The sequence below is a fragment of the Pituophis catenifer genome, unplaced genomic scaffold (genome assembly GCF_029215685.1).
Source record: "Pituophis catenifer annectens isolate HBS135680 unplaced genomic scaffold, rPitCat1.0.hap2 SCAF_2, whole genome shotgun sequence".
NCBI classification, from domain to species: domain Eukaryota; kingdom Metazoa; phylum Chordata; class Lepidosauria; order Squamata; family Colubridae; genus Pituophis; species Pituophis catenifer.
In genome coordinates, this window is record NW_027256882.1 from 100256479 (window position 1) to 100272259 (window position 15781).

General features: G+C 37.9%; 1 protein-coding gene across 1 annotated transcript in view; it reads right to left on the reverse strand.

Moving 5' to 3' along the window:
* Positions 1-854: 854 nt before the first annotated feature.
* SPOCK1 (SPARC (osteonectin), cwcv and kazal like domains proteoglycan 1) overlaps positions 855-15781 on the reverse strand; it is a 510659-nt gene continuing 495732 nt past the window's right edge. The window contains exons 9-11 of the mRNA XM_070933894.1: positions 13565-13627; positions 3815-3952; positions 855-1036 (exon numbers count right to left, since the gene is read on the reverse strand). Of these exons, the coding sequence (XP_070789995.1) occupies positions 855-1036; positions 3815-3952; positions 13565-13627 (383 nt within the window). The remainder of the gene's footprint in view (positions 1037-3814; positions 3953-13564; positions 13628-15781) is intronic.

Below are 15781 nucleotides of genomic sequence, written 5' to 3' on the forward strand. Positions count from 1 at the left end.
GGTCAACTGAGATCTTGTCCTCTACACTCCTAGTCAGCAGGGAGAACTTTAACGGAGTACTATTGGCATTCGGCTCTCCTTTCGCTAAACAACATCAGGCAAAGAAGGAGATAAAATGAAATAATTTGGCCAAACCAGAACGCTAAAGCAATTTGATCTTTTCTAACAGGTTCTGCATAGCAAGACAAAACGATCGCCTGCCTTAGCTGCTGAAAAGAAAAAAGAGTGGGTAGCTGACAGCAAATATCACAATGAAAAAGGACCCGCCATATGAAAACCATGGAAGCTATAGCGTGAAAGAAGTTTACTATGGACTATCTCCCCCTCCTCCCTTCTGTGGTCTCTATTTCATTCAAAATGATATGCTGCATGAATGGGTTAATTATGGAAAAAAGTGAAAAACAAATGAGAATAATGCATATGGTTATGCTGAAGAGAAGGAGAATTTGAGAGTGAAAGTGGTCTTCCAAATTAATACAGAACATACAAAATTAAATCAAGTGGCGAGAAAGTTGTCCTTACTGGTGGCATGATGGCTGCAGGAACCCAAATGCACATGTATGTATAAAGTTACCCCCTGTGTACAAGGTGCACCACATGCAAAAGGTCTTCCCAGTTCACTTTAGTGACAAATTCAGCAATGCATGCTGATCTCCAGTGTGCCTGTGGAGGTGAGGCTACCAGTAAAGTGAAAAGAAAGCTCAATTGGGAAGGAGATCAGTGTGCATACTGGGAGGCCCGTACAGTTATTGACTGAACTTCGTGTGTGATGCCTGATGTTTTCCATTATCTCTGCAGAGATACAAAATGATTTGTGACATTGTGCAAAACATGAGTCCTCAGAGTTATGGGAACTACCATATATACCCAATTTCATCATCCTTATCGTCATCTTCATCTTCATCGTCCTCATTAGTTGCTCTTACATGTATCTTCTGTTTGTCCTTTTTTGCTGCTTCATGTGCTTCTTCCAGGTCATCCAACAATAGCACTGATCCACCACTACCAAAATCCCCTGAGGTTTCTTGCTCTTCTTCTGCAAAAGGGAAGAAGTCACAGCTATAATTTAAGCCCAGTTTTCTGCCTTGGCACATCAACCATTTCCTCCATTAAGTTATACTCATTCTTCTTGTCAGTTTTATTTTTAGATATTTCCCCCCACAATGGACCATATCACAATGGGAACTCAAAAGTGCATACAGTTCTGGCAGAACCCCCCCAAACCATGCGTTTTCAGGAGGAAGCAACAGCTGAAGACAGAACCTTACATTTCTAAATAGTTGGTTCAAATCCATTCCAGGTCAATGGTGACTGAAAGACATCACCATCTGATGAGTATTCGAAGGTATCTGAAATGAGTTGGTGGTCTCAGTAAATTGCAAGCCTCAAAACACCTCCCCACAAGCATCATTAAACACTACTCTCAATCGTGATTCGACATCTCAAGAAATAATATAATATAAATGGAACAAGAAATATTCCAATTGTGATCCTATCTACCAAGTCGAATAAGAAGATAAAAGTCATTCAAAATAATTATGTGGTTTGTTTGTCGCTTTGGTTGTTGGGCTGCATGGTGTATACAGATTTGGCTTTCAACGTCTATGTGCCTTGAGAGCTGAGTGGATGTTCCCTGCAAAGATCAATAATAGCCGACAAACCTTCCTGACAGTCAGCCTGTCTACTATTCCTGGCTGGTTGCACTTTTCTTAATTGAAAGTTAAGCCTTAATAAAAAAATAAATAAATCCAGAGGTCTCTCCAACACAGAATGTTCCCATTGCAAATGTACAGGATGCAAAGAATATATTTGCAGCTAGGAAAAATGGAAAAGGGCCCTTGAAGTCTAAACTCCTCCACTTTCCTTATATGTAGTCATTTTACAATTAAATAAACTCCAACTCTGTGGCTGCTCATGCTTTGATTTTAAAGAAGAAATTCCAGACTCAGACTTTTCATTTATAGGAATCAATGCCTCTGAATAGACTGCCTTACAAAAATTTCAGGACTGCATTTCTCAAAAGTCAAAATGTGCCCTTTTCATTTTCCTCACTTGGCGCTCCTAGAGGAGTTTGTAGTGGCAATGTAGAAGACCATTATTATTTTGAGAGTTTGGTAACGTATTATGATTTTTCTTCCATCTTAAGAAAAGTCTAGAAGTTTAGAGCTCATTGTGCACTAAACTGCTTGTTTTTAAATCTTGCTTGCTGAAAAAAGGAAAAAGCAGGAGAATCCTTACACAGACTCTCGGTTTGCATTCAAGAGTCATGTGCCAGCCAGCCAAGGTCAGGTCCTGCAGTCTCATGACCACAGCAGAGCCATGAAGACAATGATGCCAAGCTTTGATAAAAACTATTTGGTTATCGAGCCACGGTAGCGCAGTGGTTAAAGTGCAGTACTGCAGGCTACTTCTGCTGACTGCCAATTGCCTGCAATTTGGCAGTTCAAATCTTACCAGGCTCAAGGTTGACTCAGCCTTCCAGCCTTCTGAGGTAGGTGAAATAAGGACCCAAATTGTTGGGGGCAATATGCTGACTCTTTAAACAGCTTAGAGACGGCTGTAAAGCACTGTAAAGTGGTATATAAGTCTAAGTGCTATTGCTATTGCTATTGTTGCTTGTTGCTTGTTGCTTGCCTCTGCACAGAACCTAACAATGGGTAATGTGGAATCTGGATGCCCTTGGGATATCACTGCTATACTTATTAAAGAGCTCCAGCAGTTTATGAGAGATTTGGGTATTATGTTGTTTGATGAGTATACTTTTTATATTACGCTCTTACATCTGTCTGCTTGAGTTAATAATACAGTAGAACCTCTGGTCACAAATGCTTCTGACCATGACCAAATCGGGATCCAACCAAAAAATTCACAATTTTTTTTTTTCACGGCCAATTTCCCCTTCCCCGCCATTTTTTTTGTACACGCCAAATTTCCAAAATTAGGTTCGGGTCATGACCAAATCGGTTTGCAACCAAAGTTATGGAACGAATTATAGTCGTGACCAGAGGTTCTACTGTATAGCTTGAAATCCTTTCATTCTCTGGTGTGCTTACTGCCACTGTATCAAAAAGAACCAATTGCCTGGGCACCTGCTCACTGTCTTGGCACTTGACAAACATAATTCCTTTTTGGTGTTGTTTGCATCTCATTTGACCGAGAATGATTGAGGCAGAGGAGTGAAGAGGACATGGCCAGCAATGGTGGGCAGTGGATTCTGGATTCTGCTTAAGGTCCAGTGAGCCTTTAGTGGGACTTGCTGGTTTGAGATGTCATATTTGCAACATGCAATATGTGCGGTTGCAGTGTTAGCAGCAACCATTTTTATGAAACTTCTGTGACGATGCTTGTGCAATGCTTCAGTTGCAATTCCAAAAATGTGCTTTGAATAGGGGTACCCCAGGAAAAGATATGGTTCCTTCAAAGCATCTTTTATGAATGATTTCTGAAGCATTGCCTAATCCTAAAGCAACTCTGATAAATTCCTTATTTGTATGTGGGTTCCCCTCCCCGGTATGGAGTACATCATATTATTTTAAACCTCAAACAAAACATCCTACCCCCAATAATCACTCCATCAGAATATTTTACGTAAGTATAAACCACTCTTGTCTTTTAAACTGACAGAAAAAGCAGACTGGATACTTTTACCAATTTTATATTGTCTTTCATGCTTAGAAAGATATGTTTACTGTATGAGCACATCTGCTCTGAATATGGTTGTCCTAATATATTTATTCGATGTCATATTGTGCTTTCCTAGTCAGCATTACAGAGTTAATTCCTATTTTCTTGCAGAAAGTATGATGTTACTCACCACAGCTTACGGTTCCTTGCTTCCTAGAGCCAGCAATCTCATTTCCATACTTATCCACACACCAGCACTGGCCAGTGCTTCCATGACACTGAGTTGCTTTGTAATAGCCTTCTTCATTGCAGCGGGGGATGAAGGCACCTGGAGGCAAGCAAAACAGAGACCAGGTCAGTCATAAGCCTGAGCCTGGCACTGATTTTCTAGATTTTTCCTTTTGGATTCTACATAGCTAGATCAAAATTATCATGCCTCCTATTTATGCCCGAATCAATACCTCTTAGGTAAATTAGATACTTTGATACAAGGCACATATTCAGGATGAATGGAGGCCAGAGCTTACCTGGAATTACTTTAGTTTATGAAGGAGCAAAGTTTGCCATCTTAAATACTCAGCCCAACCTTTGGCAGTTCTCTCCCAATACTTGTCTAAGAACAGTGTATTGGATACTGCAGATGTGCATCTCAGATTCATTTTGCTGGATATACTTAAGCTAATATTATGCAATGGAGCCTGTGCCATGTATTGCTAGCTAGTTATTCCAAAGCAATCACTAAAATGAATTTACACGTGCGCGCACGTGCGCACGCACACACAAATGCCGTGTATTCCATTTCATTATTAAACACAGCACAAATCAATGCAGTCTTTTTCAACCATAGATGTATGAAGTGCATGTTATCTTGGAAAGAATCAGAAAATTATTAAGACTTTAGAACTACTGCTGGAATTATTCACAAGAATGTTTAGGATGTACAAGTTTTGTCTGAGTGGAAGGGTCTACCATATTAGACCCATCAAAGTAAATCATCCCAGAATGGCATGACATAGGGGTGATCCTTCATCCTTACAAAGTCCCACTTCATTCTCCAGCCTCTCCACTGAAAGTTAGCTTCCCAAGAATAGTTTATTTGCATTTGGGGTGCCTGGGAAAATACTGGCTCTAGTATCTCTCCAGATTGGATCTCCATATAGTACTAAACTGACTCACCTCAGGGATGGAATAGTATTCACACTGAGTTTACTGAGAAAACAATTTACTGGAAGATTATTCCTGCCTTAGACTTTTTGACTCAATCTGGTTTAAAATTAAGTTTGATGACATGTCTCACTTTTCTACATATGAAACATGTGGATGCTGGGTCTGTCAGGAACTTTGCTTATAGTAGTATGTTTTATGATGAAAAATGTAGTATAATGTAGTATTTTTAGTGCTTGACATGGTATAAGACGTTGACTGACTTTAACCAGAATTCCTCTTAAGTCTGGTGAATATCTTGGGATGGTTGCTTTGGTACTTTACCATTTCCCCTGGCAGTCTTGAAGTAACCTCTTAGTGTCTTTCAAGTTTCTTAGCATCATTAGAAATGCTTGATCATAAATATGGTTGAGTAGTTAGCCATGAACTGTTTCAGTTTCATCAGTGTTTTGATTTCTCTAATTGTATCGGCTGTTTACATCAGGTATATGTCATGTCCATTCTATGAGTGAAGGCTTTAAAGGAATCAGACATCTTTCACCATAGAGCCTTGAAATTTCTTTTTAGGACTTTCAGGCATCAATTCTTGCAGCATTTTTAAAAATAGTGCATAGTTGTCCATTTCATCTCAAGCCATTTCATAGGCCTTACCAAAGGGTTCAATTTTATTTATTTATTTATTTTATTTTGTTTGTCAAACATGTACGAGATAACAGGTATAAGTATAAACACAGACATGAGCACATGAAATGAATACAAATAAATGGGGACAGTAGGACAGGGACGGTAGGCACACTTGTAAGCTTATGCACCCCTACAGTTAACACATACATAAACTGATTTTCCTCCATACTGGCCAGTCTTTTCTCAAACACCCAGTTTAGAGGATAGGACCCTCTCTTTTCCTGTATTCTGGATTTTCCACAGGAGCTTCTGGAAGTGTGGATTGGTTGCAGGAGTAATAATCCATTCTTTAGCCACTCATTTTTAGTTGAGAAAACTCTTATTCCAACACTGCTGTCTTTAATCTTTCCACTTGCTCCATTTCCAATGTTTAATGTTTCCCCTCCCTCTGGAATGCCATTTTTCTTAATTACAATTTCTTAATTTAACTCAAGTGGGTCAACAATGCTTAGTTCATTGTGTCCAGTTGTGCAGTTGAGTCATCTGCCCTTTCTTCAGGCACAAGACTCTTGGAATCTGGAATTTCAAGATGTCTTTGACTAGCTGGGCCTAGATGTCATCTCACTTTTCCATAGTATATGAGAGACTTCCATTCCTTAACACTAATCTAGCTATCCTGTCAAAGCCTGGAAACTCAAAATAAAAATAACTTTTTGTTATTTTTTGTCACTTTATATCTCTACTGAAAAAAACTGTGAAAAAGAAAAAAATATTTTTCCTCCATCTATGTGGCCCAGTTAAGACTCCTTCCTGTGTATCAGGCACAAAACAATCATGCCCCCACCAGCGGTAAAATCCTCTGAAGTCTGCTACCCATTCTGTGAGTTTCCTCCCGAGTGTGCGCTTTGCGCACATGCACGCCTAAGGCATACCCACGCAGCACTAAAAAAGGAACATTTTGAAGACTTCCGAGTCTGCAAAGGTAAGTGAGGGGGGGAATCTGCAGTGCCATGTGATTTAGATTAGCTAGAAAGCATGAAATCCGACAATTCTAGCTAATATAAATTGTGTGTCACAGTTGATCATCGGAAATACCAGTTCACACAAACTGGTAGCATTTTTTACTACCGGTTTGGGAGAACCTGTCAGAACCAGTACATTTCACCCCTGGCCCCCACCCAAAATCTTGGAAGACATAAGGAGAGGAAAAAATTATTTGAGGCATGAGGTTGGTTCTTAATGTCCTTTTTTTGTTTTTATCTACTGTAGTGGCAGGATGGAAGAACTGTTCCCAGAGGTCCTTTGGGTCTACACACTCTAGCTCTCACCCTGCCTTGATGCAGCATTTGGTGATTCTTGCTGTCTCCATCTAAAAATCAGGAAACACCTCACATATACTCTCCCCTTAGCCCTGGGGCATGAGTGAGACTAGGCTGCCATACCTCCTGCCTAATAGTATGGAGAAATCTAACTAGTGAAATTCAGCCCTCCTTTCCTTTCTGCTTTGTGGAAGATAGACCAAATAATTCACAAAACACAGAGACAATAAAAATGTTATTAAAAGGAAGGGGGGAGTATATAAAGTTCTTTTTAGCTTTAAAGCATCCTGTGGATAAAACATTCAGTAGCTAAGGAGATGAAAATAGTGCTATTTTAATGACAGACAGCATCTGAAAAGAACCTCTGAGAGAAAAATTTCCAAGCTAATTCAAGGCTCTGAGCAAATTACATGATACTACAATATAGAAGCAACTCTGACAGAAAATGGTGCTCACTTGTATAAAGCACACAAGGAATGAATTAGACCCAAACACCCACAGTCAAATTAACAGTAATCTAAGTCAATATTTCTATTTTAGCAATTTTTAAAATCCGTATTATCATTTTTTTTTCCTGAAATAGGTTTTCCCCTGAACGCTTCTCCCCAATTGTCAGGTCTGGGAGATGCCCTGAATTCCCTCCCCCCCCCAATTCTGTCATTGTATCTAAAATATAATGTGTCTTCTAAAAGGAGAAGTTAATCTGACTTCGTATGTGATCAAGGTCATATCAGTGAAGATACATATTCTGTATCTTGAGATGGTTGAAGATAAATTGAAACTCAGGAGTATCTAACAGGGAGAGGAGTTTGCTACATAAGCCTTTCTGTGAAAGAAAAGAAAAGAATTTTCTAGGCATGGTTTCATTTTATAACAGGGTTGCCCAAAGTGGTCAATACTGACCCCCAAGGGTTGCTAGGATTATCCAAGGGGTTGATAGGTGGCTAAGGGTCAAAAGGGGATCAGTAAATGTATGGTGGTCAGTAGGAGGCTGATAAATGATAGAAGATCAATTGGGGTCAATTAATTTTAGTTGGTGTTGAGATCCACACTAGTCCCTAGTCCTGAAGTTGAGGTGGCCGGCAGTGAAACAGCATTATTATTTATTAAATTTATATGCCGCCCCTCTCTGGAGACTCAGGGCGGCATTCCCCAGGTTTGGATGGTCAACCATCAGCAAGGCTTGATGATTGAGTTGTCTCTATTATGGTTGTCATTGTTCATAGTACTGTTAGTTAAAGTAGCATTTATTAAATTATTTTTACACAATATACTGTATATTAGGGGTTGACGAACAATCTGAAACTCAATGAAGGGGTCAGTGAGCTGAATAATTTGGGGATGACTCCCTGATACAAGCTCATTTTGTGTGCAACTGAATAGACAATGCTGGAAACTGGCCAGAGTTGTTCACGAAGAGATGGACGGTAGATAAATCCAATAAATAAATAAATCCAACAAATAAATCAATCCAATCAATCCAATCAATCCAATCAATCCAATCAATAAATCAATAACTGATGCTGGTCAATTAATTGGTCCTGCCTTAAGAAAATTGGCTTATTTCTGTTATCAGCTTCAGCAGATACAGCGATAATGCACTTCAAGGCATCCCTCCAACACCTGTTACTTTTCCCTGGAGATCAGTTAGATTCATTCCTCATGGGTGCCTCTGTAGTAATTTCCATTCTCAGCTTCACTTTCAAGCACAGAGAAGCAGCTTTTATTATGTCCAATGATACTGGGTGGTGGCGGAAGAGGAACCCTCACTCTTTTGTCAGATAGATGCTCCTTGATTTACTGGTAGTAATAATGAAAAAGGAGCTTCTTTCACCAATTCTATACATGGAGTGTGTCTGCAAAGTGTGAGCATATGTCAAAAGGGCTATTTTCACTCCATTTCCCATGGAAGGAAAAAAATGAAGAAAATGCATTACTTGAAATGCCATGCCATTACTTGCCTAAGAGACAGAGAAATGAGAAATCGCTCTAATATTTCATACATTATAAATAAATGCATTTTCTATCTCAGCTATTGCAGATATTAAAGTGACTGTCCAATTTTTAAAAGTTACAAACACAGTTTATAAATAGCTGTATATTACTCTTCCTATATCTGATCTGAGTCCAGCTTTGATAATAGTACCAAGCCAACTTTTGGAGGCTTTTTTAAAAAAATGCGAAGCAGAGTTGGATCTAACTAGTTTGTGGATGGGAGATCACCAGTAAAAGCCAAAGGTTTGTAGGCTAGAATGGCAAGTTGAAAAATCATCCCAGAAGAAGCCAATGAAAAACCATCTCTGTCATGAAAATAACACAGATGTCTCAAAGAGCTCCTGCCCTTTGGAACGATCTGCCCCCGGAAATACGCACAATCTCTGACCTCCGAGTTTTTCGCTGTGCCCTCAAGACCCTGCTCTTCCGACAGGCAGGGCTATCTTTGTAAAGGAGTTTTAAATTCGGAGTTTTAAATTTTTGGGTTTTAACGAATTTTGGCCCTAAATGTAATAATTTTAATAATTTTTAAATTTAATTGGGATTTGTACTGTGTTTTTACTTGGCTGTGCACCGCCCCGAGTTCTTCGGGAGAGGGGTGGTATAGAAATAAAATTATCTATCTATCTATCTATCTATCATCTATCATCTATCTATCTATCTATCTATCTATCTATCTATCTATCTATCTATCTATCTATCATCTATCTATCTAAATTAATCACCAGGAGTCACAATTATCTTAAAGAGTCTGTACCATTTTCTCTTGCCTAATTTTAAGCAGTTGTGGTGAAAATAATATATATTTTTTTCCTTTCCAGACACATTAGAGATCTTAATTTCATGAAGCAAACTACAAAGCATTAGTGGAAGCTGAGTATATGAGATTATGAAATTAAAGTCCAGAACCCAATAGACATGGAATGTTTAACTCCTTTGTGCTCAAAGCTCTCCAGGCTAATCCTCATTTATTATTCTAAACCAGGTAAATGTTGTTTTTTTATTGGGAGAGTGGAGGAGCAGGACACAATTCATTTCTTTTAGTAAGTAGGGGAAAATTACATTTAAGAGTCATATCGTGACATCACACCCATAAAAGAAAAAAAATCTCATTGTTTGTGGCAATGGCCATAGGAGTAGAGTTTGGCTTATTATTTTACCCAGAACACATGATGCTAATTGAATTATATGCTTCAATTAGCATGCTTCCAAATGCATGCAAAGTTATTCTGGCCACTAATTCTGCCTCAATGGGTTCAACTGCTTTTCAGGACAAACGTTATCGCTAGGTAATCTCACTTTGCAAAATTACAGTTTAGAATGGCTGGAGTGGATTTTCTTTTTATGGTCCTGCTTTGGTACTCACAGAAAACTGTGAGGACTAGTGGTATGGACCCCCTTGGCTCTTTACATATACAGGAAGTACTTGTGCAGAAAGGATTATTTAGACACATTGCATGTAATTTGGAACGCTTTGCATTGCAAATTCCTCCACAAATGAGTTTAGACTGTGTGGATTGCATGTTGTTAATCACTCTTGGCTGCTCCTTATCTGTATTCTTGCTTGTAACCATTTAGATAAAGAGGACAACGCCAACTCTTTAATCTAATAGCTGCCAAGGGAAGAGGAACAATAGCTGCCTAAGTACAATGTTCTCATTAACAAAGGTTCACATATCTGGATTTCCAAGGTCCTGACATTAGACCATCCCCTGGTACTATCTGCTAGAGACCTTGTCTTCAATTAAAAAAAAAAATTGTGGCAAGGGTTCTACTGTCTAAAATTATGATCAAGTGCCTGATAAGGTGTGCTATCAGATGCTTTTGGTTATATGGCCTGACTGAGAAGATGCCAAAAGCTCCCACACAATTTAAACCTCAGTGTAGACCCAAAATCCTGAAGGCTATTATGGAATTCCCAGTTTCACCATTCTTGGGATTTGGATCCTGCTGAAGAAATATGGATTGAAATTTCTCTGTTTTTTTTGGTATTCATTCCATAAATATCCTCTTTGGCATCTTCCCCACTGGGTTCCAGTGTATTGTCTTTGAATCCTAAATAATGTATTGGATTCCAGTTAGCCAATAGACATCAATAACTGTGCTTCACAGATACAAATGGGGAAGGGGGAAGATAAGAAAAGTGTACAAAGGGAATTGCAACCTGGTGGCCCAGTGATTAAGTGCAGTATTGCAGGCAAACTCTGCCCACAGCCTGGGGTTCAATCCTGACAGGACTCAAAGTTGACTCAATCTTTTCATCCTTCTGAGGTCAGTAAAACGAGGACCCATACTGTTGAGGACAATATGCTGACATTTATAAACTTCTCAGAGAGTGCTGTAAAGCACTATGGAGTAGTATATAAGTCTAAGAGTGCTACTGCTAATCTAAAGCTGCCTGGAAATGATAGCACACATTTTAAAGCAGTTTCACTCATCTCAATGAGTCCTGTTGATTCATAGTTTATCCAATTTCCAACGGTTCTAACAGAGTTGAAGGACCACTTATCTCCAGAGGTTTCTGCCTAGCCATCTTAGTGAGCCAACCAAGTCCCTTCAATTAAACATTGTCACCTGTTGGGATGATTCTATTGTGCTGCCTGCCCTTTGGAATGAGGTCCTTCTGAGATAGCAATAGCAATAGCAATAGCACTTAGACTTATATACTACTTTACAGCCCTGTCTAAGCAGTTAACAGAGTCAGCATATTGCCCCCAACAATTTGGGTCCTCATTTTAGCCACCTCGGTAGGATGGAAGTCTGAGTCAACTTGAGCCTGATGAGATCTGAACTGCCAAATTGCAGTCAGCTGGCAATCAGCAGAAGTAGCCTGCTGTACTGCACTCTAACCACTGCACCACCATAATCAGATGATTTCCACTCTGATGATACTCTGGAAGATCTTCAAGAGCTGACTGTTCTATCAGGCTTTGTGTTAGGTGGCTGCATTTTATATGTATTTATCTAAGATATTGGTTGTTCATCATTTACTGATTATTATCTCTAAGAAAAGAAACCTTATTTTGTCATATTGTGATTGTTCAAAGTCAATTTGGAGTTGGATGGTGCCAAAATCAAATCAAATCAAATCAAATCAATCAATCAATAAGCAAGACCAAAGCTTTAAAAAGGTTGGACTAGAACACTTCCAATTCTGTTATTCTGCTTCAACTGTTTCAATTATAGGGAGTGAGTTAATTAACTAAGGGGACAGTGTGTGGTTCCAAAATGATTAAGAAATTATTTCAATCACACATAAACACAGCATCTCTCTTCTATTCATTAAAGAAGTCCTTTTTCTCAAATTCTTAAGGCGGCTGTTTTTTTTAAAAAAATAAACTAGGTAGCTTTAAAGATATATATTAGAGAGATAATATGGTTGTGCAAGATCCAAAGTATTTCTTCTCAATTATTTACAAAGTGGCCACAGTGCTATTAACCATGCAACCCTATTTAAAAATAAATTCCATTGGCTTAAATAGGTCTTGATCCCAAGATAGCATGCAAAATAATCAGTGAGATTAATCAATACTCTGAAATAATGCAACAAAGGAAGGAAGGATTTCATGCCACTTTCATCTGAATCAATTAGTTTCAAATGATTTTCCTAATATATTACTTTATTTTAATCATGGATGATTAAACACAGAAGATAATGCAATTACAGATTTTAAATCTTCATTATTAGTATTAGTATCCTGCAATTTAACAGATGGATTCTTTGGCTTCCAAAGATGTTCCATCTATTTGTGTCTTGAATATTTCTATCATTATAATATTGTTAAAAAGTACAATTTAGACTTTAAGGAAGAAAAAGAATGAATAAGTACCATTCATGCATGTTGACTCAGAAAGATCAACTGAATTTAGTAGGCCTTATTTTAAGGTTAGTATGATTATGAATGTAGCTTTGGTTCTTTCTTATGCTTTAAATTTCTAAATCAGTAAAAAGAAAATATATCTAACTATATTTAATATAAATTTAATTTAATGGATCAGATTTGAGATTTTGGCAAGAAGGCAATGTTTTTTTTTTGTTACAAAGAAGATGTCAAGTCAGGAATCATATATATTACTCTTCAGTTCTGTTTGTGATTTTATAAAGTGGAAAAAAAACAAGGACCATTGCTATTTCAATCATATAATATATTAGATCTGGGTTCCATCAATTGAAGAATGCCATCCTGTGGAACCTAAGAACTGTGTCTTTTCTGACACAATCCTGCTCTCTAGAACACCTTGCTGTCTGTGTGACGAAGAGTAATGTAGCAGGTTCTCAGGAAGGAGGGAGCATGTTCCAAGGATGGGGTGAGACAAAAAGCAGCCCAGTACAGAGTTGGATTGTAGGAAGAGGAAGAGATGTAGGATAGCTGACCTATAGAATCTCCAGGATATATCAGTTGGGTGAGCACCTTATAGGTTTAGTCTGGCAAGATCCTGTCTATATGGTGTCAGGAAATAAAGAACTGAACTTTGTTCAGTTACTTTTGGGCCAATGTTCTTGGGCTATGTCTGATGTTGAGATCAGATTGGCTCCAACCCTCCTTGCCATCTGAAAAGTTTGGAAAACCTGGTTGTTTGCCCAAGTGTGTGAATTACGTACCCAAGCGGGTTGATATTATATTGTATATTATATTTTTTTATTCTGTCAGATGTCTTCCTTTTGAATTCAATATGTAGCATTTGTACTGTTGTTCTATTTTAACTTGTTTGCTGCTCGGATGAGAAAGCCGATCGTGTAAAAATAAATAAATAAATGTATGGTATTCTAATAATAATGATTTATTAAATAATTAATATATTGAGTGAATGAGTGAGAGGCAAATTGTTAAACTTACCCATCAAGTTCTTCCCTTTGCCCATCTTTTGAATTCTGTTCATCTCATTCTGGCACGGGAGGCCTAAAACATAATTCACGAGAATGAGTTTCCAGATGGTGAGGGACAGACCCTCTAATGATTAGCTTCACAATTGACAGGCAGTGTAGTCTATTGCTCACCTGGGAATGAATGAGCTACATATGCTTGTACAGTATAGCAGAACAAATGCATGGGATTAACTTTACTAATTAAAAAAGACACAACCTGCTATGCTTAAAAATAGTGTTTGGGGGCCATTTTATTGTTAAATACTTTATTTTCCCCCTTTCTCTTCATCAGCCTGATATAAACAGGATGCTAATTTACCACTGGCTTGTCAATTAATTTCCACATTTTAAGCAATTGCCTATGCTATAAACTAATAGCAGCTGAAGCAGTTCTGAAGATTTAATTGCAACTGATGACCAAGGATCTATATTTCTTGGGGTATTTATGGAGCATCCTGCTGCTTAATCAATGGAACAAAGTTCTCGTGTGATAGAACATGGTGTGTTTTGTAGTAGTTGAGTAGCAGACCATGCATGATTTACAAGGGCAGTTGTTTTTGGTGTGGGTATGTCAGATACATCATTCCTGAGCCTTCCTTCCCTGCCTTTAAGCTGAATGTCTACAAAGACTGAAATTCTGTTAGATTGTTTGCAAAAATCTGTATGGGATATTTCAGATGGGAATAGTTCTCCATTTCTCTCAGCAGCAGCCCCAAAGCATCTGTTATTCCTGCTTAGACTATTACTGAAACAGATGGGATGGAGAAGGTGTCATGTTGATATAGAGCTGTTTTTGAGGACATGGAAACAGATTCTCAGCCTTTGCAGAATACTCTAACATTTCTAATTCCATGTAACATTCTGAATGGATATCTTTTGCTTATGTAATAATAGCTTTGTTTATGATTATTCAAATATGCAGTGTAGCAAGAAAAATATGGACAAAGTAAAAAATAGAAAATTGGAAAAATGTGGATGAAAACTGAATATTTTGTTCAAAATGAATTATTAGGATTCAAAACATATAAAACATATTAACAGAGAGGAGAATGGCATGAAAAAGACATCATGAAATGGAAAAAAGAAAGATACAAAAGAATATATTAAATTTGATAAATTTATCCTTGAATGTATTAGAGACTGACTGGCTGGCTGGTATCTTTCTGAAGACGCCATTCAATCTTCCTTTGTTCTCTTTAAATGAAGAATGTAAATGAAACAACCATAGGAAAATAGCAAAACACTTCCATATCTGAAATTATGTTTTTGGATAGGAAAAAACAGCTCCAAAACAGACATCATGGCACTTACTGGAAAATAATCTTAAATTACTATATTATGCAAAACCTTTCTTTCAGCTGGGAAAAAGCTGGTCCTTGATCTCAAACAGGCTCTGCATATCAATAAATGTTTTTGTTCTCCCTCTCAGGTGGCAATAAGCAGATATGGGTACGGGAAAAGTCAGGTGTCTTCTATTAATCCATTTTACTTTGGGGGAGCAGACAATGTTATAAGTCAAGTGTCAGGGTTCCAAGTAACAACCCCAACAAATGGAACAGGCCTGAAGATCCAATGCAAAGATGGCTTCCAGGCCTGACATCAAGTTAATGAAAGCATACTGGTTACGGGACTAATTGCTATGCCATAAGATGGAGAAAAGGACTAAAGGAATTGGGCCAAGCTATAAATATTGACTTGATGCAAAAGTCCAAAATGAATCTCCATTGAAAACTATTTGAAAATATGAACTAGGAACCTATAGGCAACAGCGGGTGCTTCTATGCAGAAAATGGTAGGTTTTGTTGCTAACACATTCTTTCAGCAACCCAAATGACAGCTATATACCTGAATATATCCAAATGAACAACACAGTAATGGAATAGATTACATCTTATGTAGCAACATATGGAAAAATTTTCTGCTAACTTGTAAAACACTGTAAGGTGCTGAATGTGGATCAGACTATCAGCTGCTAATCATAGAAATATGCTTTAGACCGAACAAGATTAGAAAGAATCAAATCTCAATGAGATGTAACATATTTCTGAGGAATATAAGTTTGAAGTCAGGGGCAAATACCCTGGATCTTTGTGGGAAGAAATCAAAAGATAAAGCTGGAAAGTATATAAAAACGTGGAGTATAAACAGAAGAAAATAAAGCTGGAAGAACAAGGGATCTATTTAGGAG